Source organism: Plectropomus leopardus, chromosome 1 (genome assembly GCF_008729295.1).
Source record: "Plectropomus leopardus isolate mb chromosome 1, YSFRI_Pleo_2.0, whole genome shotgun sequence".
In the NCBI taxonomy this organism is placed as follows: domain Eukaryota; kingdom Metazoa; phylum Chordata; class Actinopteri; order Perciformes; family Serranidae; genus Plectropomus; species Plectropomus leopardus.
In genome coordinates, this window is record NC_056463.1 from 37,682,040 (window position 1) to 37,709,726 (window position 27,687).

The following is a 27,687-nucleotide window of genomic DNA, read 5'->3' on the forward strand; positions in this document are numbered from 1 at the left end:
GTAATGGAAACCCACCTTCTGTTTGAGAGAGAGAGAGAGAGTGTGTGTGTGTGTGTGTGTGTGTGTGTGTGTGTGTGTGTGTGTGTGTGTGTGTGTGTGTGTGTGTGTGTGTGTGTGTGTGTGTGGTCTTTACCTGTGCTTGTGTGTTGGGCTCCAGTCTGAGGAGGCAGCCCACCTGAGAGTTCTTGGTGTGAATGACTCCAGCTCCAACAAAGTTTGCAGGATTGGGATCTACCCCGTCCAGCAGAGCTACACCAAAACCTAAAATCTACAAAACAAATGACAAGAAAAGCAATGGTTATATGAACACTAACCTCAAGATTAATGTGGGAAAAATGAGGTTTAAGGAAGTCATAGACTAACTGTCTTGTGGGGATTCAGACAGAAAACAGCACTGCCTTCAAACAGCATATTAGGGGCTGAATTGGTTGCTAAAAGTCTCCATCTAACAATGGTTGCTTATGTTGCGTATTGGTGGTGTATGATTGGCATTCACACCGGGGTCAAATGACTCTACTGTAGGCATGGATTCCAATCAGCTTTGATGGGAACACAACACCTGGATGAACGCAGTAATTTCAGCTCCTTAACCAGCAAGATGCAATGATGCACCGCCACTAATTACTGTCCGTCTCCTCCTAAGCAGCTAAAACACTGATCCAAATACATCTGCAGTGAGTTTGAAAGAGAGACTGAATAAGTAAGAGGTATATAAAGAGAAGAAACCACTGAAAACTTTCCACAGGCCTCTGTTATTGTTTAGACAATCTGTTACACTGACACACCCACAACCCCCTACTTTTTTCATGGTCTTGTTTGATTTTAACACAACTTTTTGGAGCTTTTTTACAGGTAATTTTCTGGTAACCTTTGATTCATTTCATGCTTATTTTTGGGCCATGTCTTATTAAGTTGCTCACTGCCTTCTCCCCATGTTTTTGCAAGAAATCAAAACCAATTTACTCAGGGCTCAAGGGGGTTAAGAGGGCTGTGGTTTTTCATGCAGAGCTAAAATCTGAACACAGACTTTGTGGACCCTAACCCTTGAGTCTACATTGTTTTTATCAAACTTTATATTTTAGCAGACAAATACTATCACCTACCAACTATTAAAAGATGACATTCATGTCTTCATGAAAATGTTATCTCTATCTATCTCACACTAATGAATGCATAAATGAGTCCTCATTCTTTACACAAATAATCAACTACGCAGTTTCCCTTCAAAGAAGTGATTTTTTTTTACCTTGGATTTTTTTTTACCTTGGCATTGGTAACGTCTCTGTCCATCGGGTGCTTGGCTTTGAAGATTGTCTGAACCTCTTGCTGAGGACTGAAGACACAGAAAGAGGGGAGGACAAGAACAGGACATGTTACTGTAGAATGCTATCTACTAGAAAAACTGTAAAAACTCACAAGATGACCTAAATGCCAAAAACAAACCAAAGCACTTCACAATGCTTCATGTTGTCATGTGAGTCACCATGAGGGATTTGACGGCATTTTATAAGTCTGCATATGGAAACAGTTTTTTCAGCTAGATTATTTCACTAGTGAGGATGTGCCACACTATTGGCTCTGTTGAACTCCAAAAACACACCGTACGCTCACATCAGGTGTTAATTTTACTTTTCCATTTGATCTTTGGCCGAGTACAAACAGCAACTTGCAGGGAGTCTTTGGGGAAGTCATATATGGAAGGCTCAGTGTGTTGCACAGTCTTAATAAAGAGCCTATCACAGATATTGATTATTATTTTTGTCCCTTTGGAGAAACCAACTCATGATCTCATAAATCAGACAAATTCTGGAAACTTTGGCAGCCCTTGCATTCCTTCTTACAGAGACAGCGACGGGCTTCAGGGAATGGCTGACTGTTTGACTTGGACGTGCTATTTCCTATCATCTTTTTTTTCTCTCTTTCTTTTACGTTAATTTGTATATATTGCAGTGTCTGTTGTTGAATAAGGGTTGGAATTTTCCGTTTTGTGTATGTTTTTGTCTATGTTCTCTGTTGCTGAAATTCGAAAATCAATTAAAAAAAAAAAATATTATAAAAAATTCCAAAAAATAAAAAGTGTGACGAGACAAAAGATTCACTAAGAGATAATACAGATATTTGCCAACTTGGAACCAGGTTTATTATTTTTAACTAAAACTGTAACTAAAATAAAAAAAAGAGGATGATAAATATCAAAAGCTAAATTATTTAAACCAAGACAATTTTGCCTGATAAAAAAAGATTAATTCATTTCATTTTTAGTTTTTCACCTATATTCCGAAAAAAAGGAGATTTCAGTCAACTGTTGCAACAGTGAACCACAATAACTGAAACGACTTGACATTCCAGGAGGTGGCGCTATGGTGCTAATGCTTTACACTGGATGCTTAAGTAGCTCAAAGATTAAACATTACAGCCAATCCTAAACAGTTCTCCAATCATATAATATGTATGTATAGAAAACTACATACTTCTAAGACTCTCTACCACAACAAAAACAACGTTGTACTTCTGTAAAACAAAACCTCACTTGCGTATTTAAAAACATAAACTAAGCCTTTCTGAAAAACTGAAACTAAGATTAAAAACACACTGAAAACTTCAATGAAATTAAAAACTATGACGACTGTGTGACAATAGTAACTCAATATTGTGTTTTTAGGAGACCTTATGGCCATAACACAGACAAAAAATATAATCCAATAAAACTGATTGACTTTTCAAACACTTAAAAAGAAAAAAAGACGTGTGCTGACAGGAACCATGAGGCAGTGGTTTATGTACAGTCAGCCTTACAGTCCAAGCTGTTTCCAGCGCTGGAAGAATTCTTGGGATGTCATCTCTGTGGGCTGAAAAAACTTGTTGAGCATCACAGGAAGTTTCACTGCGATGTTCTGAAGAGTTCCACCGTACCTGTTCACACACAAACAGTCAGAATGAAGCATGCACACAAAATGATAGACATTAAAGATAAAGTAGCTAAAGTATGCACTCAACACCAACCTGAACTGGATGTCGAGCACTGGAGCATCGGTGAAATCTGACACACACTCAATGTTGAGGATCTGCTGCAGCTGAGCCCCACCTTCTACTGTGGGGTCCACTGACTTCGAGTGGACGTTCAGCTGTGGAGACAATAGTCAAGGATTCGACAAATGGAATGTTTTTTCTTGACAGTCTGAGTGGTATGCAGATTCGGCAGTCTCGCAGACATCCTCAGCTGGGAGGCAGTAGTTCTTGTTGATTTAGTTGTGTGTGTTAAGTGATCTGTGGTGCTTTTTACGGGCTGGAATGGGACAGTCAAGTCTGTAAGAAGCAGCTACCAAGCAGCGGAAAGGATATGAGTCTTGAGTGTGTCGTTACAGGTCACTGATGCAGAGAAGCTGAGGAACTGGGTCGATGTCTTATTGCCGTAAAACACATACATGCGACCTGTGGGACGACAGCGGGTAAACTGTTTTTGGCTTCATTGTTTTTCAAGTATTATACCTGTCCAGTACCTGCTATATTTAAAATAGGGGTCGACCGATGTTAGTTCTCTTTTTGCAAAAAAAAGAAAAGTAAAAAAACATCAATATAAAAAGGAAGGAAAAAATGTTGGAAAATAATATATAAATATAGTTCTGTAACAAAATTCGAAATATATAATATATGCAGTTCTCATTACAATTTTCCCTAGTTTTTTTTTTTTTTATTTATTTTTTTTACATTTTTATAAAATTCATCTTTCTCTTTTTTCCACACATTTTTCTTGTAGCTTCTACTTATTTCTTGTTAAATGTTTTGGGTCATTTCTTGCCAAGATTCACACCACATTTTTTTCCATGTTTTTCTCATGTTTCAAGGATTTGAATGCTTGTGAACTTCTGAATCCTGCACTAGAAAACTGATGTAGATCAAGGTTTCAATGGGTTAAATTTAAAAAAATTCAGCAAAATGCCAAATATCGGCCCCAGTAATCGTCTAGGCTAATAATCTGTCGACCCCTAATTTAAAATGATATGTAATTACTGATCCCATTACATATCTTATTCTTGGCATCTCTCATGCTGGCCTTTGAGAAGCATATTTCAAAAATATCCTAACATCTCTAATAGACAAATTCTTATAATCATAAAGCTGCTCACCCAGGTTCTGTCTGTACTCAGACTTCAGTCCAATCTGCAACAGCTGGTTCTCATAGATCACACCGTTGTTCTTACAAACAAACCTGGAATTCACAAGAAAATAATAATACATTTACAACAAGGACCCTACATCTTTGTTAGATATAAAACAGTTGCTTATACACCGCCACGCAGTCACTCGCTGCCTTCAATCATTTGAATGAGGAGAAGGCGGTAGAGGAGAAGCAGAAGTAAAACTGGGCCTGAGATAACATTTCAGATAACTTCAGATTGATAAATTGCCCAGACATGATATGTTAGAAATATTTGGTAATTTCAGTGATTTCCTTTGTTGCTACAGTATGTAGCTACAAACTAGCTGGCACTTCTGCCTGAGTTCACAGAATCACCTGCCCGTTATCACAGCTGTGGACCGTAGCAGCAACAGCTGCTTTAAGGAAAACTTTGCTTTTTGGCAGAACAGTCCCGAAGGTAGGCGGTTGTCACAGAGGTTACTGTACGGAGGTGTGAAAGCAGCTTTAGTTTAGTTTTAATTTATTAGCACACAATTAGCCAGAGGCTTTGTAAACAAAACAAAAACAAACAAAAAATGAAGAAAAAACAAACAAAACCCCTAAATTAACATTTTACAGAAAAACACAACAAAAGATAAATGACAACAAAGAGCACAGTAAGCAGAAAAAGAAACCAATCAGTAAACATTAATCCAAAATCAAGAAATACAGACAACACAATAAAAAGTGTAAAGGAAAAAAGGAAAAATATATATAATTATCATGAATTAAATCTGATGATAACTGAATAACAAATTGATTTATAATAATTATTTAATTGAATAATAAATTAATTTATTAATGTAATGATAATTGAATGATGAATGAAAGAAAGTCTTCATTTCCATCATGGGAAATGCAAGATCCAGTTTTCAGGGTGTGAACCACACTTGAGAATAATGTCAGCATACCTCGGCCTCTGCAGCTTGGATTTGAACCACTTTTTTTTGATAATTTCCCTGAGTATCATCATGTTTTCTGAAAGTGCAACACTAAATCAGCTCTTAAATATTTAATAATGTAGGATTATACTACAGTATGTGTAAGCACACTTTCTGCTTACATCCTCAACCAAGCTCACAGTATGGTCTCACCTGGAGAAATTTTCCTCAGACACCTCTATGGATGCAGGGGTGGAGCTTTCAGACAAGACATCCACAAGCAGACTGGCTCCTGTTGCAGGGGGGGAGTTTAGATTCAGCAGGTCCGTGAAGGGGTGGCTGGGAGCCTGGGAAAGAAACATTAGCAAACAGCCACTGTAACACACACTATCTACATAAAAAAACACCAAAATCTAAACAGAAGAGTATTTATTTTATATATATACACAAACGCTTTTTTTTACTTTATATGGCCATATATTTTACTTTATATGGCTTTATATTTTTTTAAATATATGGCCACAGTACAGGGCTAAATACAATCCCAAAAATAATCTGAGCTTGAATTTTGAACTAATGCATGAATTCACATTTTGTGTAAGGAAATATATACTATATATACACTAATATATATTCAACATAGCTACTTGTCCTTTTATCCAGTGATCCATGATACATGCGCCCAACCAACACACGTGTTTAATTTTGTGCCTTGCACATAGATAAGGCACTTTGCACCATGCAATTTACACCATGCACTTCATGCCATACAGGTTACATTGCTACTGTTAATGCATTTTTGGCCTCTGTATGAATTGTTGTAATTTTTTCTTTCTTTTTTCTTAGGAACTACAGATTTAACCTAGCAGTCCTCTCGCAACTTTGTTTTATCGACATTTTGAAAATATTGCTTAAGTTTTGCCCAAATCTGCAATGAACATCCGCCTAGTGTTTTATACTGTTATATTATTTTCTTAAATGACCCCCTTACAAACAAGATAGTACATTTCAAGGGGTTATTCCTAAAGTCTTGAACACAGAATCAGAATCAAAACCCGAAACTCTTCTGTGCTAGTTTATGAAAAAAACAAACAAAAAAAAACAGTGTAGAGCAAGTGGAGAAAGCACTGACCATATTGAAGACAGAAGTAAATACCCCGCCAATGGAAATAAATAATTTTGTAAATCACTACACTATGTGTTGTTTGTAGCTATCAATATACCATGGTCCCAGCAGAGTGTATGGTGGGACTAGAGGAAGCAGGGCGAGGTCTGTTGGTGGGAAGAAGGTCTGCCATCAGTGAAGGAGAAGACTGATGGAGAAGGAAGAGAAAAGGGACAGAAAGAGGGAAAGGGCAGAGGGGGAGGGACAGAAGACAAGTAAAGGTAAAGATCAAGAAAATGCTTAAGGCCAGAGGAAAATAAAGGCAAGGCAGTAATGCGCAGTAAACTGTGGCATGCAGAATAGGACTGTTATAATGCCATTTGTGTGATTTTTGATTTTATGAATGCTGCAGTAAAATAGAACATTGCAGAAGATTATCTGTATGAGAACATTTGGTGACATTTCTTAACTTGTTGAGAATGAAGGTTTTTTCCTGGGTGTGGTTGGGATGAAAAATCTTTGGTAAAAAACAAATACTCAAGCTGCACTGGCTGGATTTCACTGCTACCTAAAGTCCTGTGCAGTTACCTTGTTTGCGGCCTCATTGTTCTCGCTGTGCTCTGTGTTGCCGTTGACATTCCAGCGGGCGTCGTCGATGTCGGGCAGGTTGCCTGGGCCCTTCTTCTTCTTCAGCTTCGCCAGGATTGAAGACTCTCTCTCTGGGAATGGAGGCATCTCCTCTAAAACTGTGGCCTGTTGACGGACAGAGAAAGAGAGAGACAATAATATGAAGCTTTAGGCCTAAAGCAACGCAGACAGCTACTGAACCACTGTTCAAAAAGCAACGGGAACTTTCAGTTATTTTACAGATCCAGACAGATAAGCTGTGACACAACAACAACCACCACTGTAATACAAAATGTTTTTTCTCAACTCAAACATTTCACTCAGACTTTTTTTTTAAAGTACAGTACAGTATGAGATGGAAGAATATGTCACGATATATACTTTCATGAACAAGGAAAAATGGCTCAAACAGTGACATAGTCATTCTGAACGTAAAAGGGAGAGGTCGCACATTCTTTGGGTGGCAACAGAAAATGACAAGATCATCAGAGTTGTTCCTGCACTTCCTGGGATGTTTCTACTTTTCTTCTACTGGGGATCAGTAAATTACTACATGTATTCATTACTGAACACAGACTGTGGTGCTGACTAGTCTCTCTTAATGTAAAAAATGACTTCAAGAAAGGCAGCACATAGCCAGACACAGATGATTTAAACAAAGGAACGTCAGCCTTTTGCAGTTAAGGGCAGTCCACACCAAGCTCTATAACTCTAACTATAACTATAACAACATTTATGTGAGCATCCACACTGAGCGATAACATTCTATAAACAGCAGCGCAGAGCAAGCACTACACACCCCACAAAAATGGATGTTGATGAGCTGCTACTGCTGTACACTGCCAGGAGGCTGAAGAGAAACAAACAGAAAACTAGAAGGATATGGGTTCACCAAATTCTTCAAAGACTACAGGAACGGGGAGAATCAAACACTATATTGCGAGAGCAGTCGTCTTTTGAAGACAAGTTTCATTCATACTTTGAGTCGACATCAGTTTGCTGACATTCTGTCAATGGTAAACGAGGACATCAGTAAAGACAAAACCAACTTCAGAGACCCAACAGTGAAGGAGACCATTTAACTGCATGTCTCAGAGAAAAATTACTTTTTTGTGTCATCTGCAGCCCAATAACAGGTCATACAGCTGTTGACAGCTGTGATTATACCATGTTAAAGGTTGTTCCTAAACCCTAAAAGAAGGAGATAAGCTGCAATTGTAAGAACTCCTGAAACTTTATCCTGTAGAAAACTCTGTGAAATATACTGATGACACCCAGATTGAACACTTCAAATTCAGAGGATTTGGATCTAAATTCAAAATTCTTTATGTAGCCTATAAATCATAATATTGAGGTGATGTTTTTTAATCAACACCAGACTTTTTTCTTTCATCTTCTTCTCCTGAAGAACAGCACCATCTGCTGGCCAGAATCTGCTTCAGTCAGGGAGATGAATCAATTATTAATGACTAAATTCACAGGAATAAAAACATAAAGAAAACCACACTGTAATATAGTCCACAGCTTCATATATCTTTTTCCACATAAAAAAAGGCATTGTGTGGCCCAAATTAAATGTTAGGATCGATTTTTGATGTGACATCTAAATAAGACAGATTCTGATTGGCTGTTGGTATTTTTATTGCTCTTGAAATTGCTCCAGCAGTGATCCAAACGATATTGTTTGCCACTTTCTTGTCGTTTTAGATGTACTGTGGACTCTGCCACCAACTTAAGTTGGAGCAATTTTTCAAACCATCTTTTTATAGTTATATCGTTCTCAGTGTGGACAACCCTTTACACTTTACATCCATGTTTGTGAGAACGTGGATGCTTCACACACCTTCCCCCCGGCAGCACAGCAGATCTATACAACCAGCACAGTTTTAAGGTGAACACCTGAGACAAGTTTCACCAGTGACACCTAAGTATTTTTGCAGAACATGATGATGTCACAGTGAAGCGGACCTTTGACTTTTTGATTATAAAATGTCACCTCTTCACCATTATATCCTATTAGACATTTGTGTCAAAATTTTGTCAAAATTAGAGTACGAATTCCTGAATTTTGGTCAAAAACATGTTATATTATGAGCTAACAGTGAACTTTTAAATTCTAATCAGTTAATTCTTGAATCAAAGTGAAGGCTTGTGCTAAATTTTAAGAAATACTTTGAACTATGAATGTTTTTAGTCGCTATTGCCAGTTTTTTTTGTTTTTTTTTTGTTTATGGAGTTGACCTGTGGGGACGAGGTGTGGGGACTGTTTGTTTATTAACGACTTAACTATGTATCACTGTGGAAGTAACTGTAGAAGTAGAAAAAAAAAGAAATTCTCTCAAGGTGCCCTTGAGATATGTTCAGCAGAATGGATGGAAGATTACGTGACCTTGACTTTTGACAGTTAACCACTTAAGTCTAATCAGTTCACCTCAAGTCCAAGTGGAAATTTGTGCCAAATTTGAAGAAATTCCTTCTTCCATTCTTGGATATAGCACTGCTGGTGACTGTTAAACTTTAAGCTTTGTGTTTGACCTTTTTACCCCACTTTTGACTTCAGTGTTACTGATCCACTTGTGTTTATTTCTCAACTTCACTGAAAATGAATTAATCAGCCTGGAATGCTGCTCTGATTAATTACTGTGAAGCAGTTGTAATATGAAATTGTCCAATCAATCATTGTCATCTGCTAAGGGTTTATTAAACAGAGTGTGATGTATCTTATCTGACTCTAAATATGTGGCCTTTGCTGTGTGACATACTGCAGCACCTCTGCTGTTTTGCTCTGGATTTTTTGTTCCTAACAAATTACTACGAACATAAACAAATAATATAAATACCAAGTAAATCCATTCAAGATGTGAACAATACTTTCAAACAGATATTCAAAGATTTGAGAGCTTGAGTGTGACTGAGACTGGTAGACTGTTTGGTGTTATCAATATTTAGTCCACATCATGAATAATTCACTAACCAGTATGTCAGTGCTGGCGATGCAGCTGAGCCTCAGGTACTCCACAGCTCTCTGCTGGAGCTCCACGTCAGCATTGCGGAGCTGACTGTCTGAGCGCAGGACGTCTTGGATGGTGCCCTTCACTTCTGGAAACAAGTTAATGAACTTGATGTAGGCGGACAGCAACAGCGCCCGAGTTGGCACAGAGCACAGGTGGAACTTGGAGTGGAGCAGGTTGAACTGGACCAGAGGGCTGAAAGAGAGGACAACACAAAATGTGGAGAACTCTTCACTTTCAGGTCAGTTATACACTTTCACAGAATTACGTCAATATCTTCCCAGTACATTAAGCTTCTTCTGCTCGTTCCCTATGCTAAACACAGCGCCGTGTTAAGTTTTAAGATATTGGTGTAAGCAGCATTTATTTAAAGCTTTGGTTCACCCAAATTACCAAAAGATGTATTTTCTTACAAGATCTATCTAGTGATGCAGATAATGTTAACTTCATTAAAGCTACTTTCTACAGAAGAAACAAGCCTGCTGAAAATGTTGGCAGTAAGGTTTGAGAGGAAGAGGACAGAGACATTGGTGTCAACACCAAAAAAAAAAAAAAAAAAAAAAAAAAAAAAAAATTTTCAGATGTCTAAAACCTGGAAAAATAAAACCAAAACCATCTGCATGGGTGAATGCTGTCTGGAGCTGGTGAGAAAATTGGTAGAAATGACATGACTTTAAAGACAGCGGACAGGACTATGTGGATAATGTTTACCTGGAGCGCGAGTCTCCTGCAATAAGATTGCCAAACTCTCCTAGGATGTAACCCCCGACTTTCACCAGGTTCTCATGGCAGGCGGGAGCCTGTAGTGCCTACAAGTGTTCACATAGCACGACAGCAGTGGGTTAGGAATAAACAGTGCTATGTAAGACTATATCATTCAGGTGTTCAGTGCATACTGGTGTGCAAATTCGCAGCCTCTGACAGCACCTTGAATTTCATGTTATATGCAACCTCTACCTGCCTCTATCATGCCCACTATATGTGACTACCTGCGACCAGAAATCCGCTCTTTTTCATTGTGTATTGGAAGCGACTGATTCCCTGTATAGAGCGTGCTGGAATACCTGTGATGCGGACAAAGCTGGCAGTGCGAAGAGAGGGAGTGACAATTTGAAAAATTTAAACGAAGCTCACATCAACACAGCCACTCAAGCACAGCTCCAGTGACTTTCTGTACAGATCGGCATAAATCCAGAAAATAATAAAGGTAAACTCTCTGCCAGAGAAGGGGGCGGGGGATTGTGGATGGATACAAGAAACCAGTGGGGCGGACGCAAATTGAGGCAAACTGGTTGCATATAATGGGCATGCACTGACATAACAGCATAAACATGTTTATAAACCTTTTTTGTTGTCTGATTGCAATTATCAATGTGTCCAAGTATAAATGGTGCCTTTGCTCCAAGAACACAATTGGCAGAACAAGGTCAGAGATTAAAAGAAAACTTAAATTTTCAGACCCTGAGCTACGGGACCTGACTGACGAGGTGCAGAGGCATTCCTCAATACTTCAGACACTTTAAATGTAACAGAGAGAGTCTGTATTTGGGATTTAATATCTGTCTGTCAATGTGCTGCACTTACCACCAACACTCTAAATATGCCAATTATTAAAGTGTAACTGCATGTAGCTGTTTATGCTGATCTTTGTGAATTTGACTAGTTTTTAATGAGGCTTATTCACATAGAAAGGGGCTAATTTTGCAGATGTATGCATATTAAAAATAAATATGTGCAAATACCACAGGAGCACCTGGACGCCTTTCGCTTGGCAGTGCATTTCACCCTTTGCAGGTGCTCTGACAGTTAGTTTCTGTTCTGTTTACACACACACACACACACACACACACACACACACACACACACACACACACTTCAAACAGAGCACTGTGCTTCAAAACACTATTTTGAAGTACAGTGAATATCTGGCACAGAACTTTCATTTTGAAGTGCCGTTTCTGTTTAATCTCACAATATGTTTTATTTCTTTGTGTTCCAAGCCATTATGTTGTTTACACTTTTTGAAATAAAACTAAATATGCGGTCATTAATAATGTGCAGACCTTGAACTAATAACTGAGGAGAAATCTGGACCCTTGACTTGACGAGTTGGGAACCACTGGTCTTGGTGAACTGTGGAGGGATTAGAAAAATACTTTTCTGTTTTATGCACATCATGTGAGGCCTGGGGATTGGCTTGCCATGACTGAAAACATGTGGACTGCCCAGATTGTACCCTCTTTTCACCACATGAACAAGTTAGCTAATAAATGAGCCCTGATAACACAGAAAAGGCAGATTCTGAGAGGTCACATTGGCAGTTAGTCTGATGTATAGTGACAAAAGTCTTTATGCCCACCTCAAAGACAGTCTTGGCCGCGTAGCCTTGGACGTCATCTCGGTTTATGACAATCTGGATGACACGATACCACACCTCCTCACTGACGTAGTCACCGGCGATGCGGATGAGGTTGAGAATGGTATCCACGTACCAGGTGTAGTCCACGGCATATTTTTCAGCCAGGATAGCCACCTTCAGCACCTGAAGAAGAAAAGCAACTGGCTGAGGACGAGAGCCGCACACAGAGGAGGTAAATGCTGCACAGGCCTGTACTGATGACCCACTATCTCCTCTCTGATTGAGTAGTCGGCGTTCTCCAGGTAGCTGAGCATCTCTGCCACGATCTGCTTGGCGTTACTGCGGTCACACATGGCATAGAGCAGGTCCACGGCCCGCTGGCGAACACTCACATCTCGCTCTGTCTGTATAGAAAACAAACACAATACATGACCTCTAATCTCTGGCAGGTTTTATAAGGTGTAGCTATCTGAATTTCATTTAATTTCATTTGAATTTGATTTTCAATTTTGGTGTAGTAATGCATGCTCTTCCTAATTTCTTATTAAAACATCATAACATTTTAAGATGTGCTTTTTTGTGATTACAGTGAGTATGATAACAATCTCCAGGATTATTTATAGACACTGGAAAGTAAGTAAAGATCCAGATTTAAAGATTGGGCAAATGCAATGGCAGAGACAGAATTCTATAAATCTATGCTCACTAGATTAGCAGGTGGTTTGGAACACAGAGCTTTCTCCTGGGGCCTTTTTGGACTTGTATCAAAATCGACAAAGTGAATATTTCAATCATAGTTAAATAGCTCCTGTGTCAGTTAATCAGTTATTATCAATTTTATTATTAACCTGCCTCTTAGGGACTAAGAGTCCTCTGGACTGCCTCTAACTGCCTCTAAAAGGCTTTGTGCATTAGACCAAAAGCTCCACTCAACATAACTTGTTTCAAGAGGCATCTATTAATAAATGATCATAAATAACCATTGAAAAAGTGCCTAACAATTCCAGAGGCAACTTTAGGACTCCATAGCTCCCCACTGGTCAGATAGATACATGAAACCAGCAACCACCAGACTGTCACAATAACAAAAGGCACACACAACCTCACCTTCAGAGCGTTGATCACAGTATCTATATGCGTCTTCACTGCCTCGTGAGAAAACTCAGAGCTGGCCAGTGTGCACATGCTCTCCAAAGCCAAATAACGCAGGTTGGTTTCCCTGTGCTGCAAAAACTGGCCCAGCTGGTTGCAGGCTCGTACCAACAGAGTGGGCTCACTGAGAGACAAGATACAACAAGGAGCTGTTGTCAAAAAGGTGGCACACATGTCAACATCCAAAAACCCAAAAATGCTACACAACACAGAAATGTGAAGAGCTGGCAGATGGGTTTGCCCTGTGACCTTGATGTGGAGTTTAAAGGGGAAGCTTGTTCTTGGTGATTTTAATGCAGCGTTAACAGTCCCATGCCTGCTATAATTCGGTAAAGTATAACATCCAGTACAACATGTTGGAACTAAACACTATCTGTTAAAAGTCTACATAGCAGTGCATACATATGTAACTAAAGGTCAAAGTCCCCTGAAAATGAATCAGAATGTCCCGATTGTTCTTGTCTCGATCGCACCTCAGCAATTCCGTGATATTCCAGGGATTCAATGACCAGCAGGAGGTTTGTTTCAGTGAATATGACTGACCTGTCGTGGTGGATGATGAGAGAGATGGCTTCAAACAGAACAGCATTCTTTGCGTTGGAGTGCTGGACCTTCTTGGACTTGGGTGGCTCCTGGGCTTTGTTGAGGATTGTCTCCAAACACTCTGTCAGACGACTTCGCAGCGCTGCATCCTCTGCAAACAAAGATTATGTTCCTAAGGACGTCATTGTACACATGTTAGATTAACAATAAATAATCAAATCACCCTACGTAATGCCACATGACAAGGCAAGACTTTAGAGACTTCAGTTCCTATGTTGTGATTTAAAAAAAAAATTTTTTTTTAATTTTACTTTTTGTACTCTGGTGCCATCTAGTGTCAAAATCTCTCCACGCAGCTGTGCTCTAAGCATGGGGGAAAAGGCAATTGGAGCAAAATGATAATAAATGTTTCATAAACTGCCAAAAAATAATAGATTTAAAAAATCATTTTTAAAAAGCGAGGGAAAAACTATATTCATAATTGTAGTAATCACATATTTGACATTATCTTCCCATGTCCTTGAAAGAAATCAAGCCAGTTTGTTCAAGTTTACAAGGGTTAAAAATGGCAACAATAACCATTTAAAGCATTCTGGATTTCTGGGAATAAGCATCTCAGGAACAATGCTTGCACCCATTACTGAATACTGGGCAACAGATACAGCTGCTTAACTCTTGGTAAATGTGCTTTTTTAACTTCTGTCTGGGAGTAAGATTATTATCAGCCTCATGTTTGTGTGTTAAATACAAAGGTGAAGTCAAGATGTGTTAAGTTGGGCTTAGCATAAACACAGCTGATATTGGTACATACAGTGACTCTGTCCAAAGTTAAAAGGTACTACGCAAACCTCTGATGCAGGTTACTTACAGACGGTATGTTGTTTATTCAACCTCTACATGAGCAGGAATGTAAAAAGGATAGTTTGTGATTGGGGTGAATATATGTTATTCACTGAAATAGTATGTCTGGTCTACTTTATAGGTTGGGGAGCACAAGTTTAAAAAGTTCAGAAGGATGTATGGTTAATAATTCAGTTACCACCATGAAGCTTATTAAAAAAGGGGAAATTAAGTTAAAGAGTGGCTCCAGTGTTATGTCTAACAGACTTCCATCCACACCAACTGAAACTATGGCTTCATGTCAACACCTTTCAGTGAAGCACACAATGGTACAGCTCACACAGCTGATGCTGGTAACACAGAGAACTGACGATTCATGGTAGGGATGAGGATGAGCAGATCCAGAAAGCAAATCATCCTCTCAAGGATATTGTGATCTAAAATAACTGACTCAAATTCAGCTAATTATTCCCATGAATTCTGCTTGACCTTGCAATATTGACTAATCACTGCAACGTTATCACAAATTTGACTATTGTAAATTAGTAAAATCTTATTTGATTGTAGAGTTGTGTGCAGCGGATTGATTCACTAAGCCCCCCATTGCCCCACTCTGTATACGTGAATGTGCACTGCTGTTGCTCTGATGTGTGCAGCCTGGAAAAGGATAATGACATGTGTAACTATCAATCCTGTCCATAAGAGCTGGCTGCACACTACAGACAGCAGTATTCTCCCTTAACCAGTCCACACTGATGAAGTTACATTAACGAATTGTCAGGTTACAGGTCTGTATGTTTCTACAGTGGATCATAATTTCTCCTGCAGAAAACATGACTGTACTGTACCATACCAGGTGGAGGGTAGCACTGGAGCAGGCGCAGCAATTTGACAGACAACCATGGTGCAGCAACAAAGTAGTATGTATAGTCCTGAAGGTCGATGGATGCCGAAGTCACAATCTGGACAAGTGAGGACAAGATAAAACATGTTAGAAAAGTCAAATTATTGTGTTAGTCCGACTAAAGCTGGACATTTAAGATGCATGTTAACATGTTGGTCCTATTAAAATCACGCTAAATCTAATCTCTTGACATTGGACTAACAAACCCAGATAATGTGATTGGAAGTCGAGCTATTCCATCATGTAAACACCTCAGTTGGACTGTAACTAGACTCTGCATTCTGCGCATGCTCCTAGTCGCCGCTCTGGACTCCCTCATGGGTCAGGCATTTAATAAAATGTAAGCACTGAGGAGGGACTTGTGTTTTTAATTTGGGCTGAGGTAAGGGACATACAAAAACTGCTGTGGACGGGGCTGCAGCAAAGCCACCTAAAAAAATCATTTTAAGTATAGACTATATTTGAATATCTGCTCCTCTTCACCTTCCATAACAGTTGATAAAGGCAGCGGTAGACCAGCAACTCCAACATTTGGTGTAGTGAAATTTTGCTCAATGGAATCTGGTGTTTTTCGTATAAAGGCCTTAAACGCCCACCAGTAATGACTGTTTTACAGCAAGGTAAAGCAGTGAAAATATTCTAAATATAGCATAGGCTACACTTACATAGATACAGATTTTTTTTAGGTGGCTTACAACTAATCAAAGGAGGCAGAGTTTGCTCAGCGCTGTTTGATTCCATGTGAGTAACGCGGCGGTTTTCAAACCCAAAGTTATTGTAAATCTACAGCTGTGATAGTGATGTGATCTATATCATAGACTGTATAAGTAATATAGGTCTACAGCAACTAGCTGAAAGAGGGCATATCTTCAGCTGCTGCAGCGGAGTTGGGCATACTTCTGTCAATAAATTATCCCCCCCGATGCAGCGTGCACTGGGACAAAGACAGCAGTCCAATTAAATGGCCTAACCGAGCTACGACCATTGCTCAACTAAACTGTGCATGTAAATGTAGTGACGGTGATGGAGGTATCATGTAAAGTTATAAAAAGAAACCCACCCTACTGAGCCTGGCCACAGCCAGTGAGATGGATGTTTTGAAGTCCTCAGGACTCTTCTGGGCTAGTGTGGTAATAAGGCTGGTGGCTGCTGTGACCACTCCCTGATAACAGACAGACACACCTTTATAACGAAATTACCATTAACAACTCACACAGTAGCTCATCGTCCCAGGTAACTGCATGTCAGGCTCACAGAGATCAGACAGAGAGAGCTGGCCAAACACAACAGACACTGCATTCCAAATCCACACTACATAAAATTCTGTACTGTGTGTACTACATAGTAATCATCTTAGTGTACTGTTTAAGCAGTTAGCCTACTAAAAAATCCATATACTTTACCACTGTATAAAAAAAAGATATAGTACGTGCACTGTTGTTCCAGCTGTGAACATTTCATTTTTTTACTACACTGTTCTTAGTGTGAATACTGTCTGCTTTGATTATACTGTATTTTCTAATATGTTTTATTGAATTTCAATTGTATTACAAAAATGTCAAATAAAATATACAGGCAAAAATAATATTAACTTCAATAATAATAACAAATTATAAATGAACCAACATAGGTACATAATTAATTAGATTAAATTAATTAATTAAAATTTTAAAAAGTAATGTAACAAATATCAACGTGATTAAATGAAATGAGATACAATAAAATAAATAAAATAAAAGGCAGGATCAATAATTTCATGTTATTCATATAACTTTTCCTTTTCAGTCAGTGATACATGTTTTGTCGGCTAAGAGAGACTTGAATAAGTCTTTTTGTTTAATTTCAACAATATTTGTCAGCCTCTCTAGCCCAAGATGCTTTGAGTAGTGTGGAACTGGGAAACACGTCCAGTCTTACCAGGTGCTGGTCATTAAGCAGGTGGACCACTCGTGCTGTCCATTCACCCATAGGCACCAGGTCAGGAGAGGTCCTGTTGAGTCTTAAGAGACATAGCGCTGCACTCTGCTTCACGCTGTCCATCGTGTCCCTGATAGATAGAGGCAAGCACAAGACAACTTCATTCATCATAATCAAAAACATATACCCACGATACAATTTAAAATGGTTACTTTCATTATTTCACACTAAACAGTTTGAATTGTTATGATTTTAGTCTTTTAATCTTAAATATTTTTAACCACCGTTCAAATATACAGCTACAAAAAAGTGAGGAAAGAAACAGACTGAGTCTATACAACTGATTTTAGTTTTAAATATGTAATATTAAATCAAGGGGTTGACCGATATTGTTTTTTTACGGCTGATACCGACACTGATTAGTAGTAGTTCATAAGACCGATAACCGATATTTGGAACTGATATGCATTTACAATAAAAATTAAAGTCTTTCTGTCAATAATTAGAATTTAGATTATAACAAACTCAAACACTTTTTGTAAACTCAAGTGAAAATTTAAACAAAAAATGAATAAATAATAAGCTGATAGATAATTAAATCCTGTGGGTCCATGTTATTTCTCTTCAGTCAGTATCATCTAAAATCACCTTAAAATACATTTTATGGCCATGAATTTTTAAAATAGAATTTAAGGCCTTTCAAAACTTTTTAAGGATCCACAAATAGCTGATATGCGTCAGTGTATTTTTAAAGTTTCAAGCCCTATGAATAAAAAATCCTCTTGTGCTTTTCACACCATCCTGATTTCCCGAACCTGGATCTTTAATACCACTGTGTTTTGGTTAAAAGCGGCACATTAAAGGACATGCATGCTTTGTTTCCTGTAAATCACTCATGTAATGTATAGGCAATTTCAATACCACACCGGATCACACCACTTAAAATGAAATCCAATATATAAGAGGCAATTACAGAATCTAAATACAGTAAATAGCTCTTGCGGAGACAATCATGACAATAAACAGAAATTAGGTCTGAAATAATGGAAAATCTTAAGGATTGTAACTTCAGGTCAAACACTGATTTGAATGCCACTTCGTGCATTTTCTTTCGCAACAAAAATATATTTCTTATTATTATTTCTTAAAGGCAATTTCTTATTTTATCAAATTCCTTTTAAATGTAACCAACAACTAGTGTCCAATTCTGACATTAAAGAGGAACTTCTCCAATTTTCAACCAGCTTTGTAAAATGTTGGCAGTATGTGTAGACGAGCTGTGATAAACTTCCCTCCATCTTACCAGTGCATAGATCAGTAAACAGTAAAACTAAGCAGTGCTGACTGCTGATCAAACAAAAACTATTATTCCTTTGCATTGCCTATTTTTCGACTCAAATGCTTTCAGAAACATGTTTTAGCTTAGTTTAACTGTAATACAAGGTTGTTTGTTACCAGCCAAATGCCTTTTTCTTTCAAACCAAGATGTTCACATTAAGGTTTTCAACCTCTAAAGCAAAAGTGAATGTCACAGTCCCTTTTCTCTGGTCATGCAGCACCAATTTCAAAAGTATTTGTGCCTTTCTACTGCATAGACAGCCTAATTTTATTAAAAGAACATCTTTGCAGCAGTGAAATACCTCTTTAAACCATCGACTAACATTTAACATTTTACATCAGTTCAAAGTTGTTGTTTTTTCTGACAAACAGTAACAACTTTATTTGTTTGAGACTTTGAGCCGGTTCAATGCAACAGTGTTAATATACATACCCTGCCACTAAGATGCTGGGAATTTGAGAGGCAAAAGCCTCAGCCATTTCTCTGCTGCCCACATTGGCAATGCAGTGCAGGGCCAGGTTCATGAAGGTCGGGTTGCGGCTGGCCAGGTCATTCTTGATGCCATTATTGATAAGACGGATCAGGTCGCTGTTAGAGTTCACTAGCACTGAGATGAACAGGTAACCCTGAAATATATAAAGAAGACACAATATGTCAGTGCATTAAACACACCCTTCACCACAAACATATCTGCATGACAACTTTTGACAAAGGATAAACATGAGGACAAACTTACAATTTGCTTCTCTGTGTACTTGTTGGAGCTGAGGAGGTTGACGGCCTCCATGTGTCCAAAGTCGATATCATGGCCCAGAAGAAAGATAAAAAGCAGCTTGCAGACATACTTTTTTTTACTGTAGCCATCAAGAGCTTTGTCTCCTATCCACACAAGTGCAAACACACACATACAAAGAGAGAGAGAGAGAGAGAGAGAGATGGACTTGAATGTGACATGAAGTTTATGCAGGGGTTTCAATGGTCTGACACTGCCCTCTGAGGACTGGCAGTGTCAGAGTCGATTCACAGTCCAGGCAATTCAGGCTGATGTTGGTATTTTAATTTGGTCACGCTTTTCTTCAATACACCTTACCTAAAATTATGAAAAAGTGAATATTTCATGGCCTGCTGCACTATACTCAGCTCCTTTTGCAGTCCACATAAGTAACGTTGTTTATGTCTTTGTTCACGCTCTGTAATGAGACAATATCCAATTTCCAAGTAGTCAAAGCAATACAAAAGTGTGCTAACTGGTCGTAGTTTAGTTAGAAAATCCTCACCCATCACAGAGCTTCTCTCCTGCAGCTGACAGCGCTATCACTCAAATGCTCAATCACACTCGACAGCAGTAGAGGGGGTTGTACATACCACTATTTAAAGGGGTTTACCCTTGTCTGTAGTTGTTAACCTGTACAGTTAGTTAGCTAGAAGTTGAACAGGTTTCTTTTCTTTCACTTGTATTGTATCTGTAAAGTGCTTCTTAGTGTTTCAAGGAGCCTCAAGCCATTTATTTAAATTATTATTATTATTTAAATTATTATTTTAAATATTAATTGATCTGAACTGCATTATTTCTTATGAGGAAAAAGACTGGTGATTGGCAAAATCAGGTCTGACATTTTCTTCTGATGACAAATACAGCTGAAAAATATTGCTGTCATTGTTGGAATTTGTGTTAATTCTTGTGATCACAAGTTTATTTATTTATTTTTAAAGGGATCATGTACAGTAAAAAAGATAAATGTTACCATTTGTTGCACCGTACCAAATTATAGCTTAGCGCTAATTCACATCTGCAGTCCCTCAGCAGGTCAGAACAAATACACAGCACAATGACATGATAATACAAAGTTGTACAAGAGGAAAAGAAGACGAAAAAGACACACGCAAGACATACAATACACACAACAGCACATGATACAAAGTGATACAAAGAAGAAGACACAAGACAGGCAATACAACATGAAACTACACAAAAAAGCTCATCACTTACAAACCATAAGATAAAAGGCTACACACTATACACAAGTCAATGCTTGTCAGATTAAAAACAAGTTATAAAGTCCAGAGTTCAAGGTCAGTGAGTGCAGAGCTGAGCAGCCTTTAACCGTCTTTTCAAATAAGTTTCGAGAGTCCTGATAGAGCTGCAGCTCCTCACATCGTCAGGCAAAGTGTTTCACTGATTTGTCGCTTTTACAGTATAAGCTGATTGCCCAAATGCAGTGCGATGAAATGGTATGTGACAGTCTGGTACAGAGTGAGTAAACACACAGTCACATAGTTGTAGAATTTCTGGAACTGCTTGATTATGATGTTTTTATTGCAAGCTTTGTATTTCCTCACCTTTCTGTTTTTAAATTTGGATGCTTATCATGAGAGGGTACAGTAGCTATAAGGGTAGTCACTCTTTATTATGATGTCAGACCCTTTACCACACTTATTGTTTAGCCCAAAATATAACAGAGCTTCAACTGAACTCTTTGGCTATCCCACAAGGCGCTAAAACACAACAGTAAAGGCGTCAATAGGCTCAAAACTAAGTGTTTGCTGGATTGTTGAACACTGTCTGAAATCTCCTTCACCCATACCGTTCCAGCTTTGGATTTAATGTGGCTGAGGCCGACTATTTTTATAAACGTCATAATTTTATAAATAGAAAGGACAAGCACAAAGGAAAGAGAACTACCGCCAAAAATATTGATATAATAAAGATATTGCATTATGTGTGGAGAGGAGGACAGCAAACAGAGAATATGCTAGAACGGCCATAGGTCAAAATGCTGGGTACTATGGGCAGAGGACGCAACTTCATTCTGGAGCAAACTAATTATAGGCAGCATGGAACAGGTGGCAGGAGAAACAACACCAAGAGAACATAAAGATGGACACATTGACAGTGACGTGTGCAAACTTTTCAACCCCTCAAGTACCACCAGCAGCGTGTCAAAGGCATAACATCTACGATGCTGTTTTGCTCCGTCCTCCACACGGCTCTATATCCCACCGAGAGCGTCCATGAGCATTTCAAAAGCAGAGCTTCCTGTCAGCTGATACTGTCGACTTGCTGAGATTGTGCTTATTGCGTCTTTTTCCCTTGATTTTGTGGTCATTTTTTGTGATTTAACTATGGCTGAGTAAGGCTACATTAATAAATGCTTTCCTTCTCTGTCTGTTTAAATTCTGTTTATTGACGTTTTTACCCACTTTATTGCGCTGCAGCGTACAGTCCAGGCATGATGAAGTACATCAAAGAATTTTGGCTGTGTTTCAGTCAAAAAACATGCTCATCTTGATAATTATATGGATCGGTATAACAATAAATCCAGCTATATATGGAAAAGATTGAAGATTTGTGGCTGTGTTTTAGTTAAAAACATATCAATCTTCATAATTATACAGATGAATAAATAACCATTCCAATACAAACAAAACAGATATGTAGAAGATTTTGACTGCGTTTTTGTTAAAAAATAGTGTCTATTATGTCTATAATATCTGTCTATTTCATGCACAGTGGCTGTTAGTGGCTTTTCTCCTGCTAGACAGAATACAGAGGGCTGGTGGAGGGCGAAGAAGTAGATACTGTTGATGTAACGTTTTAGTTACGTGAAACACGATCCCAAGTCCATGGAAGACGTTTTATTTTGAAAATTGACTGGATGCACCGCTGCTTGACTTTCTGCCTGGTACAATCTGTTCGGTGGAATCACCAGCATTGTCTAGAAAATATGCGATCGGCTCCAGAGGCCGTGCTGTGGCTGTAACACACCACTGGCGGACCTGGTGGATTTTAGGGGGAACAGTTCAGACACAGCGACAGCCATTAAATTACAATTACCACAACACTATTGTAGGCCTTTGCCTAACAGTCAAGTTAAAGTTCACATCCACGTCTGTCCAGACTCATATGTAGTAGCGACAGTACACAATGCTTCAAATAAGGATGTTACTGCAAAGAAGCAATATCCAAGTCTCCCCTTTTGTTCCTGGCATTAATAAATGGCCAGAAATGTGTTTTTGCAGAACATTATGTCGCAGAAGCTGACATTTGACCGTTTGAATATGGGCAAAGACGTCAAAGCATCATCATTTTATCCTATGAGACATTTGTGTGAAATTTTGTCAGAATTTGTGTATGAATTCTTGCGGATAAAAAACATATTTTGGGACATCACACTGATCTTGCCCTCTATGACCACCAAAATCTAATCAGTTCATCGTTGAGTAAAAGTGGGTGTTTTTGCCAAATTTTAAGAAATAATGCATTCATGAAAATGGGATGGACAGACAGACAGCCAGCCAACCCAAAAACATAATGCCTCTGACCACACCTGTCACTCGTGCGGAGGCATTAAAACTAAAAAGAAACTGTCAATTGACAAAGCTGAGACACAGTCATGAGATGAGTTAGCGAAGCAGGTAAATCAGTAACAGGAAAACATGTGCAGTGGAAGTCAAATGTTCGTTTTACAAACAAAAATGCCATTTATGCCATAGATTCAGATTTTGTCAGAGTTGTTCACCTACCTTTAAATTTCGAACGGATATTGGCCAGTTCTTTGTTTATCCTTTTAATCTCTGCCTCTTTGCTTTTACCTGCAAACAGATCAAGATATTTTGCATGTTAGTGGTGGTGTGTTCACTCATGATGAATCTGAATAAATTATACATCTTCCTTGTTTATGCTGCTGTTCACCTTTCTGATTAAGTGAGAGGAAAATCTGTGTTCATCATAATTAAAGACTGTGACACTTAAGACAAGGTTATTGCTTTAATGTGTTTTTATTAAGTATAGTAGAGCTTAGTGATAAGCTATATTACATTAGCTTTTCAACAGTTTTAATCTTTTATCAGTGACCTTACATGCACCAACCACTTGAGCACAAATCCTGCATCCACGTTAAATGATTGCAAACATCTCTGGTGACTGTACTGCAGCCTCTGCACTGGAACTGCACTGCAAATACCAGTTTGAACCCTAAGCATATTTACTGACTATATACACTAAAATGGCAGAAATTCTGCTCCAAAACTTTGGAATGAGCTATGGGAGCTGGTGACTGACAAGACAACAAGTAGATCAGAGAAATCTTTGTATTTTGACTGGACATACCCAACAAATTACAACACCTGAGCTATGTTGACATATTAGTCAGTGACACAAATATCTTGTGAAAAACTCAAACCAAGGAAGAAATGAAAACAAATTTAACTTGATTATTTTCTCTATTTTCTTAAGTGGTGATGCCCTTTAATTTTATTTTTTTCACAATTAGGTCTATTATTAAATGAAGTCATTTAAGGGTCCACTGATTATCGGCTGACCGATTATTGGGGCTGATATTTGACATTTTGCCGATTATATGTATCATTTGAATTATGCATATGGGTTCCAAAAATTGGTTATTGCTCTCATTAACTTCTGATAATCGGTACTGGCCCTGAAAAAAAACAATATCGGTCGACCCCGAATGTCACTGCTACAAGAGGTCTTTATCTACACTACAGGATGTGACAATCAAGTCATAATATCTGCATTTTTTCGCGGCCCTGGTGAGGGATATGTGTTGTTCATTTCCTTCTCTGAGAACCACAGCGCAAGTGTGTTGGGTAATTCTAAAATGCTTGATAAACACTTTAACAGAGTGGAAATGTTAAGCAACATATTTGGCAACAGCAGCGCCCAGATGAAAATGCACTTGAATGCACTATGCATGTGTGTGTGTTAGTTTGTCTCTGAGTGTGTAAGTTAACTGACAGCCAGTTCCTCTGAAGGTCCAGCTGAACGTCTGAAATCATTGGGAAGGTTTTGAAGCCTTGGTTAGGAAAGGAAACCTGGCAACGTGTGTAAAACACACCACAGCATTTCATACATTTAGATGAGCGCGTCCTTTTCACGTTAACGTTACATTGCCTGACCTCACAAAGTCTAAACTGGCAGATGCAACGTGTTACAAACGTGTGTGAATGATGTTAGAGAGAAATAGTTTAATTTCTGACAGAAAACTGAAAGCCCACAAACTTAAAACGCCTCAGACGAATACAAATGGCAGTTTGGCATTATATCTCCTGTTAGCCGTGCGGTCCACGCCCTTCGACATGACGTTAGCAACTGAAGCTAGCAGCTAACATTAATTAGCTAGGCTAGCCAGCTGAGTGGTCGTTTGTCTGACCCCACTTTAACATTTTAAAGTTACAAAAAACGGTAAGTAAAGTGCAAGGGACACGCTTTTTGACATGTTGTGGAAACCACCCGTCAGACGGCTAGTCAACGTTACCCGCACTAGCTTGTTATTAGCCTGGCCATGAAGTGTGAATGTGATAAACAAACTTACAGTTCCTGATGTCAGAGATGAACACGGCCAGGCCACGCATCCCATCTCCTTTAGAGACCGCAGGCATTTTGTTCAGCCCCTGTTACCGTGACGCGTTTTCGTCTGTGTTTAAAAATGCCAAACTATCTAGAGTAACTTTGTTTCAAAGTTTGCTAACCAGCTAGCAAGTGCTGCATCGGACAGGGAGCCCCGAAATATGACGGAGACAGGAACCAAACAAGCTGCGGCTGCGTTCACTTACGTGACATCCTACAACCTACAACAGGGCGGTGTTCCATTCATGTTTAGTTTAACAACATCATGAATGGTTAAAAAGAGAGCACATAGTTGAGCTGCAATGACAACAGAAGATGAGAAGACATTTTAACACTTTTTAACGTGCGCAAATTGACTTGATTTTTTATTAAAACATGGGAAGAGGGCAAAGTGCCACTGAAGAAATGAATCAAAAAGAGAAAAAGGGCTAGAAATCAGTAAAAGAAATGCAAAAAACCCCAAACAAACACAGAAAATTATGTAAAAAAAAGAAAGAAAAAAACAATCAAATGAATATAATAGTAATAATAATAATAATAATAATAATAATAATAATAATAACAACAACAATAATTCATATAATTTGTAGGAGCCTTTCAAAACACTTAGTCAGCCTACAAGGCAGAGTTAAAACACAACATTGTTGCAATTAACATTTGGAGCAATTCTCAAAGTGCTACAAGGTTAAAGCATTAACATATAAAACAGATAAAAACAACTAGCATAAAAGCTTATTTAAAAGTTATAAAAATATGAGCATTTCCCAGGGAAATGAGACCAACTCATGTTTTTGAAGCTATGTCAGTGTCTGATGAAAATTACGCAATAGGAGCAGCAACTGTTTGACAAGTATCCACACACACCCACACACACACACACACACACACACACACACACAGAGCTGTAACAGTACAGTATAGTGTAACCACAGTTTTTATGTACTGCTGCTGACACACTGAATGCATATGAACCAATTCTAATCACAGCAAATCCAATACGGTATGTTATTTAATGATTATTTTATTATTCTCAGCGATCTCTCTGCTCTTCCTTTAAGTTCTACAATAGCAGGGACCTTCTTATCAGCATCATTTAGAGAGGTCATTTACTGCTGTCTATCCCCCACGGGTATTCTTTCAAAATGTTTCAGTGCAGCATAATGAAATAAAACAACAAAAATGCACGTGTTTGCAGGACGACCCTGCGCAGAGACCACGAGGCACATGAACACACTCTAATTGTGTAAACAGAGAGCAGATGCATCACACTCTGAGATTGGTTTTCATTAAGCTTCTCAAAGGAGCAGAGATGCACTGAGGTCAGATTTAACTCACAGAAAATCCTGTCTGCAGAGAACTTGTTACTTATGGATAAATTTGCATCAATGATTTTCTTCTCAGAGGGCTGCTGAAGGTCAGATCCGGCTGTAAATGTGTTTAAATATGCCAGGGCTCATATGGAGCCTTCTAGAGACAGGCTACTGTTTCAGACAAAATTAAAGAACCAGATGGAGACTTCCTGTCTCTTGCTCTAATTACAGTTACTCCTCATAGATGGATAACTGCACGGGCAAAGTGGGCACGTGGCCAGGGTCCCACAGTTAAGGGGAACCTTTGGCCTTAAGGTTTATGTTCATCGGTTAGAAATAAAGACTTAGTTTATAGAGGAGGCCTACATGTAAGTAAAAATGAAACATACATTTGCGCAGTCAATTAACCCTTTGAAAAGTGGAGAAACACCACTTTTCTTGAGCTGCTTGAGATGCCTGTCTCAAGACTGAAAACCATTGAGATTTAAGAAAACTGGTGCGAGTTTCTCCCCCAAAAAAACATGGGGGTAGAGGCTATAAGCAAAGATTGCAAGGAATTAGAAGATTTGAAAAAACGAGGGAAAAATATATTTTTTCTAATGATCATATTTACATATTTGAATTCAGTAGCAAAATTATCATACTTTTAAACACCTTTTCCAGGTCATTTCCTTGTTTATTTTTTTAACCTTTAATTTTTTTTTAATTCTTCTTCCTCTTCTTCTTCTTAATGTTATTATTATATTACTTTGTATAATAATAATAATGATAATAATAATAAGAATAATTCATTTTTCATTTTAATTAATTGATAATTAATTTATTATTATTATTATTTTATTTTTTATTTTTTGTACATTTCAGTTAATTTTCATATACTGTCTACTTATCTCCTGCTCAGTTTTTTGCGTTATTTCTTCTTTTGTTGTTCATCCCCTTTTCCCAATGTTTTTGAGCGAAATCAAGCCAGTTTGCCCAGTTTAAAAGGGTTAAATAATTTGTGGGGTGAAAATGTAATGCATATGTGTCAACTGTGCTATAAACACGGAGAAACACACTTCTAGTGAGTCAGCCAAATAAAAAGAAAAGAAAAAAGAACTAGACTTACAAGCAGGTAAATCTGTGTGGCCTACCCCCTCTGCCAGTGATACA

The 27,687-nt window shown here is 38.3% G+C and overlaps 1 protein-coding gene across 2 annotated transcripts in view; it reads right to left on the minus strand.

The window, feature by feature from the left end:
- The window catches only part of LOC121941772 (AP-2 complex subunit alpha-2), a 29,444-nt gene extending 4,038 nt beyond the window's left edge, over window positions 1-25,406 (minus strand). The window contains exons 1-22 of one of the 2 annotated variants that reach the window (XM_042484645.1): window positions 25,191-25,406; window positions 23,383-23,451; window positions 19,595-19,737; window positions 19,291-19,484; window positions 17,520-17,649; window positions 16,663-16,764; window positions 15,552-15,660; window positions 13,859-14,009; window positions 13,271-13,439; window positions 12,430-12,567; window positions 12,164-12,346; window positions 10,516-10,613; window positions 9,768-9,999; window positions 6,755-6,919; window positions 6,285-6,374; window positions 5,275-5,408; window positions 4,128-4,210; window positions 3,343-3,432; window positions 3,004-3,127; window positions 2,797-2,913; window positions 1,264-1,333; window positions 134-268 (exon numbers count right to left, since the gene is read on the minus strand). In XM_042484645.1, coding sequence (XP_042340579.1) covers window positions 134-268; window positions 1,264-1,333; window positions 2,797-2,913; window positions 3,004-3,127; window positions 3,343-3,432; window positions 4,128-4,210; window positions 5,275-5,408; window positions 6,285-6,374; window positions 6,755-6,919; window positions 9,768-9,999; window positions 10,516-10,613; window positions 12,164-12,346; window positions 12,430-12,567; window positions 13,271-13,439; window positions 13,859-14,009; window positions 15,552-15,660; window positions 16,663-16,764; window positions 17,520-17,649; window positions 19,291-19,484; window positions 19,595-19,737; window positions 23,383-23,451; window positions 25,191-25,257 — 2,793 coding nt within the window. In that variant the 5' untranslated portion in view covers window positions 25,258-25,406. The remainder of the gene's footprint in view (window positions 1-133; window positions 269-1,263; window positions 1,334-2,796; window positions 2,914-3,003; window positions 3,128-3,342; window positions 3,433-4,127; window positions 4,211-5,274; window positions 5,409-6,284; window positions 6,375-6,754; window positions 6,920-9,767; window positions 10,000-10,515; window positions 10,614-12,163; window positions 12,347-12,429; window positions 12,568-13,270; window positions 13,440-13,858; window positions 14,010-15,551; window positions 15,661-16,662; window positions 16,765-17,519; window positions 17,650-19,290; window positions 19,485-19,594; window positions 19,738-23,382; window positions 23,452-25,190) is intronic. The other variant, XM_042484653.1, reaches the window with a different exon arrangement.
- Window positions 25,407-27,687: the final 2,281 nt, after the last annotated feature.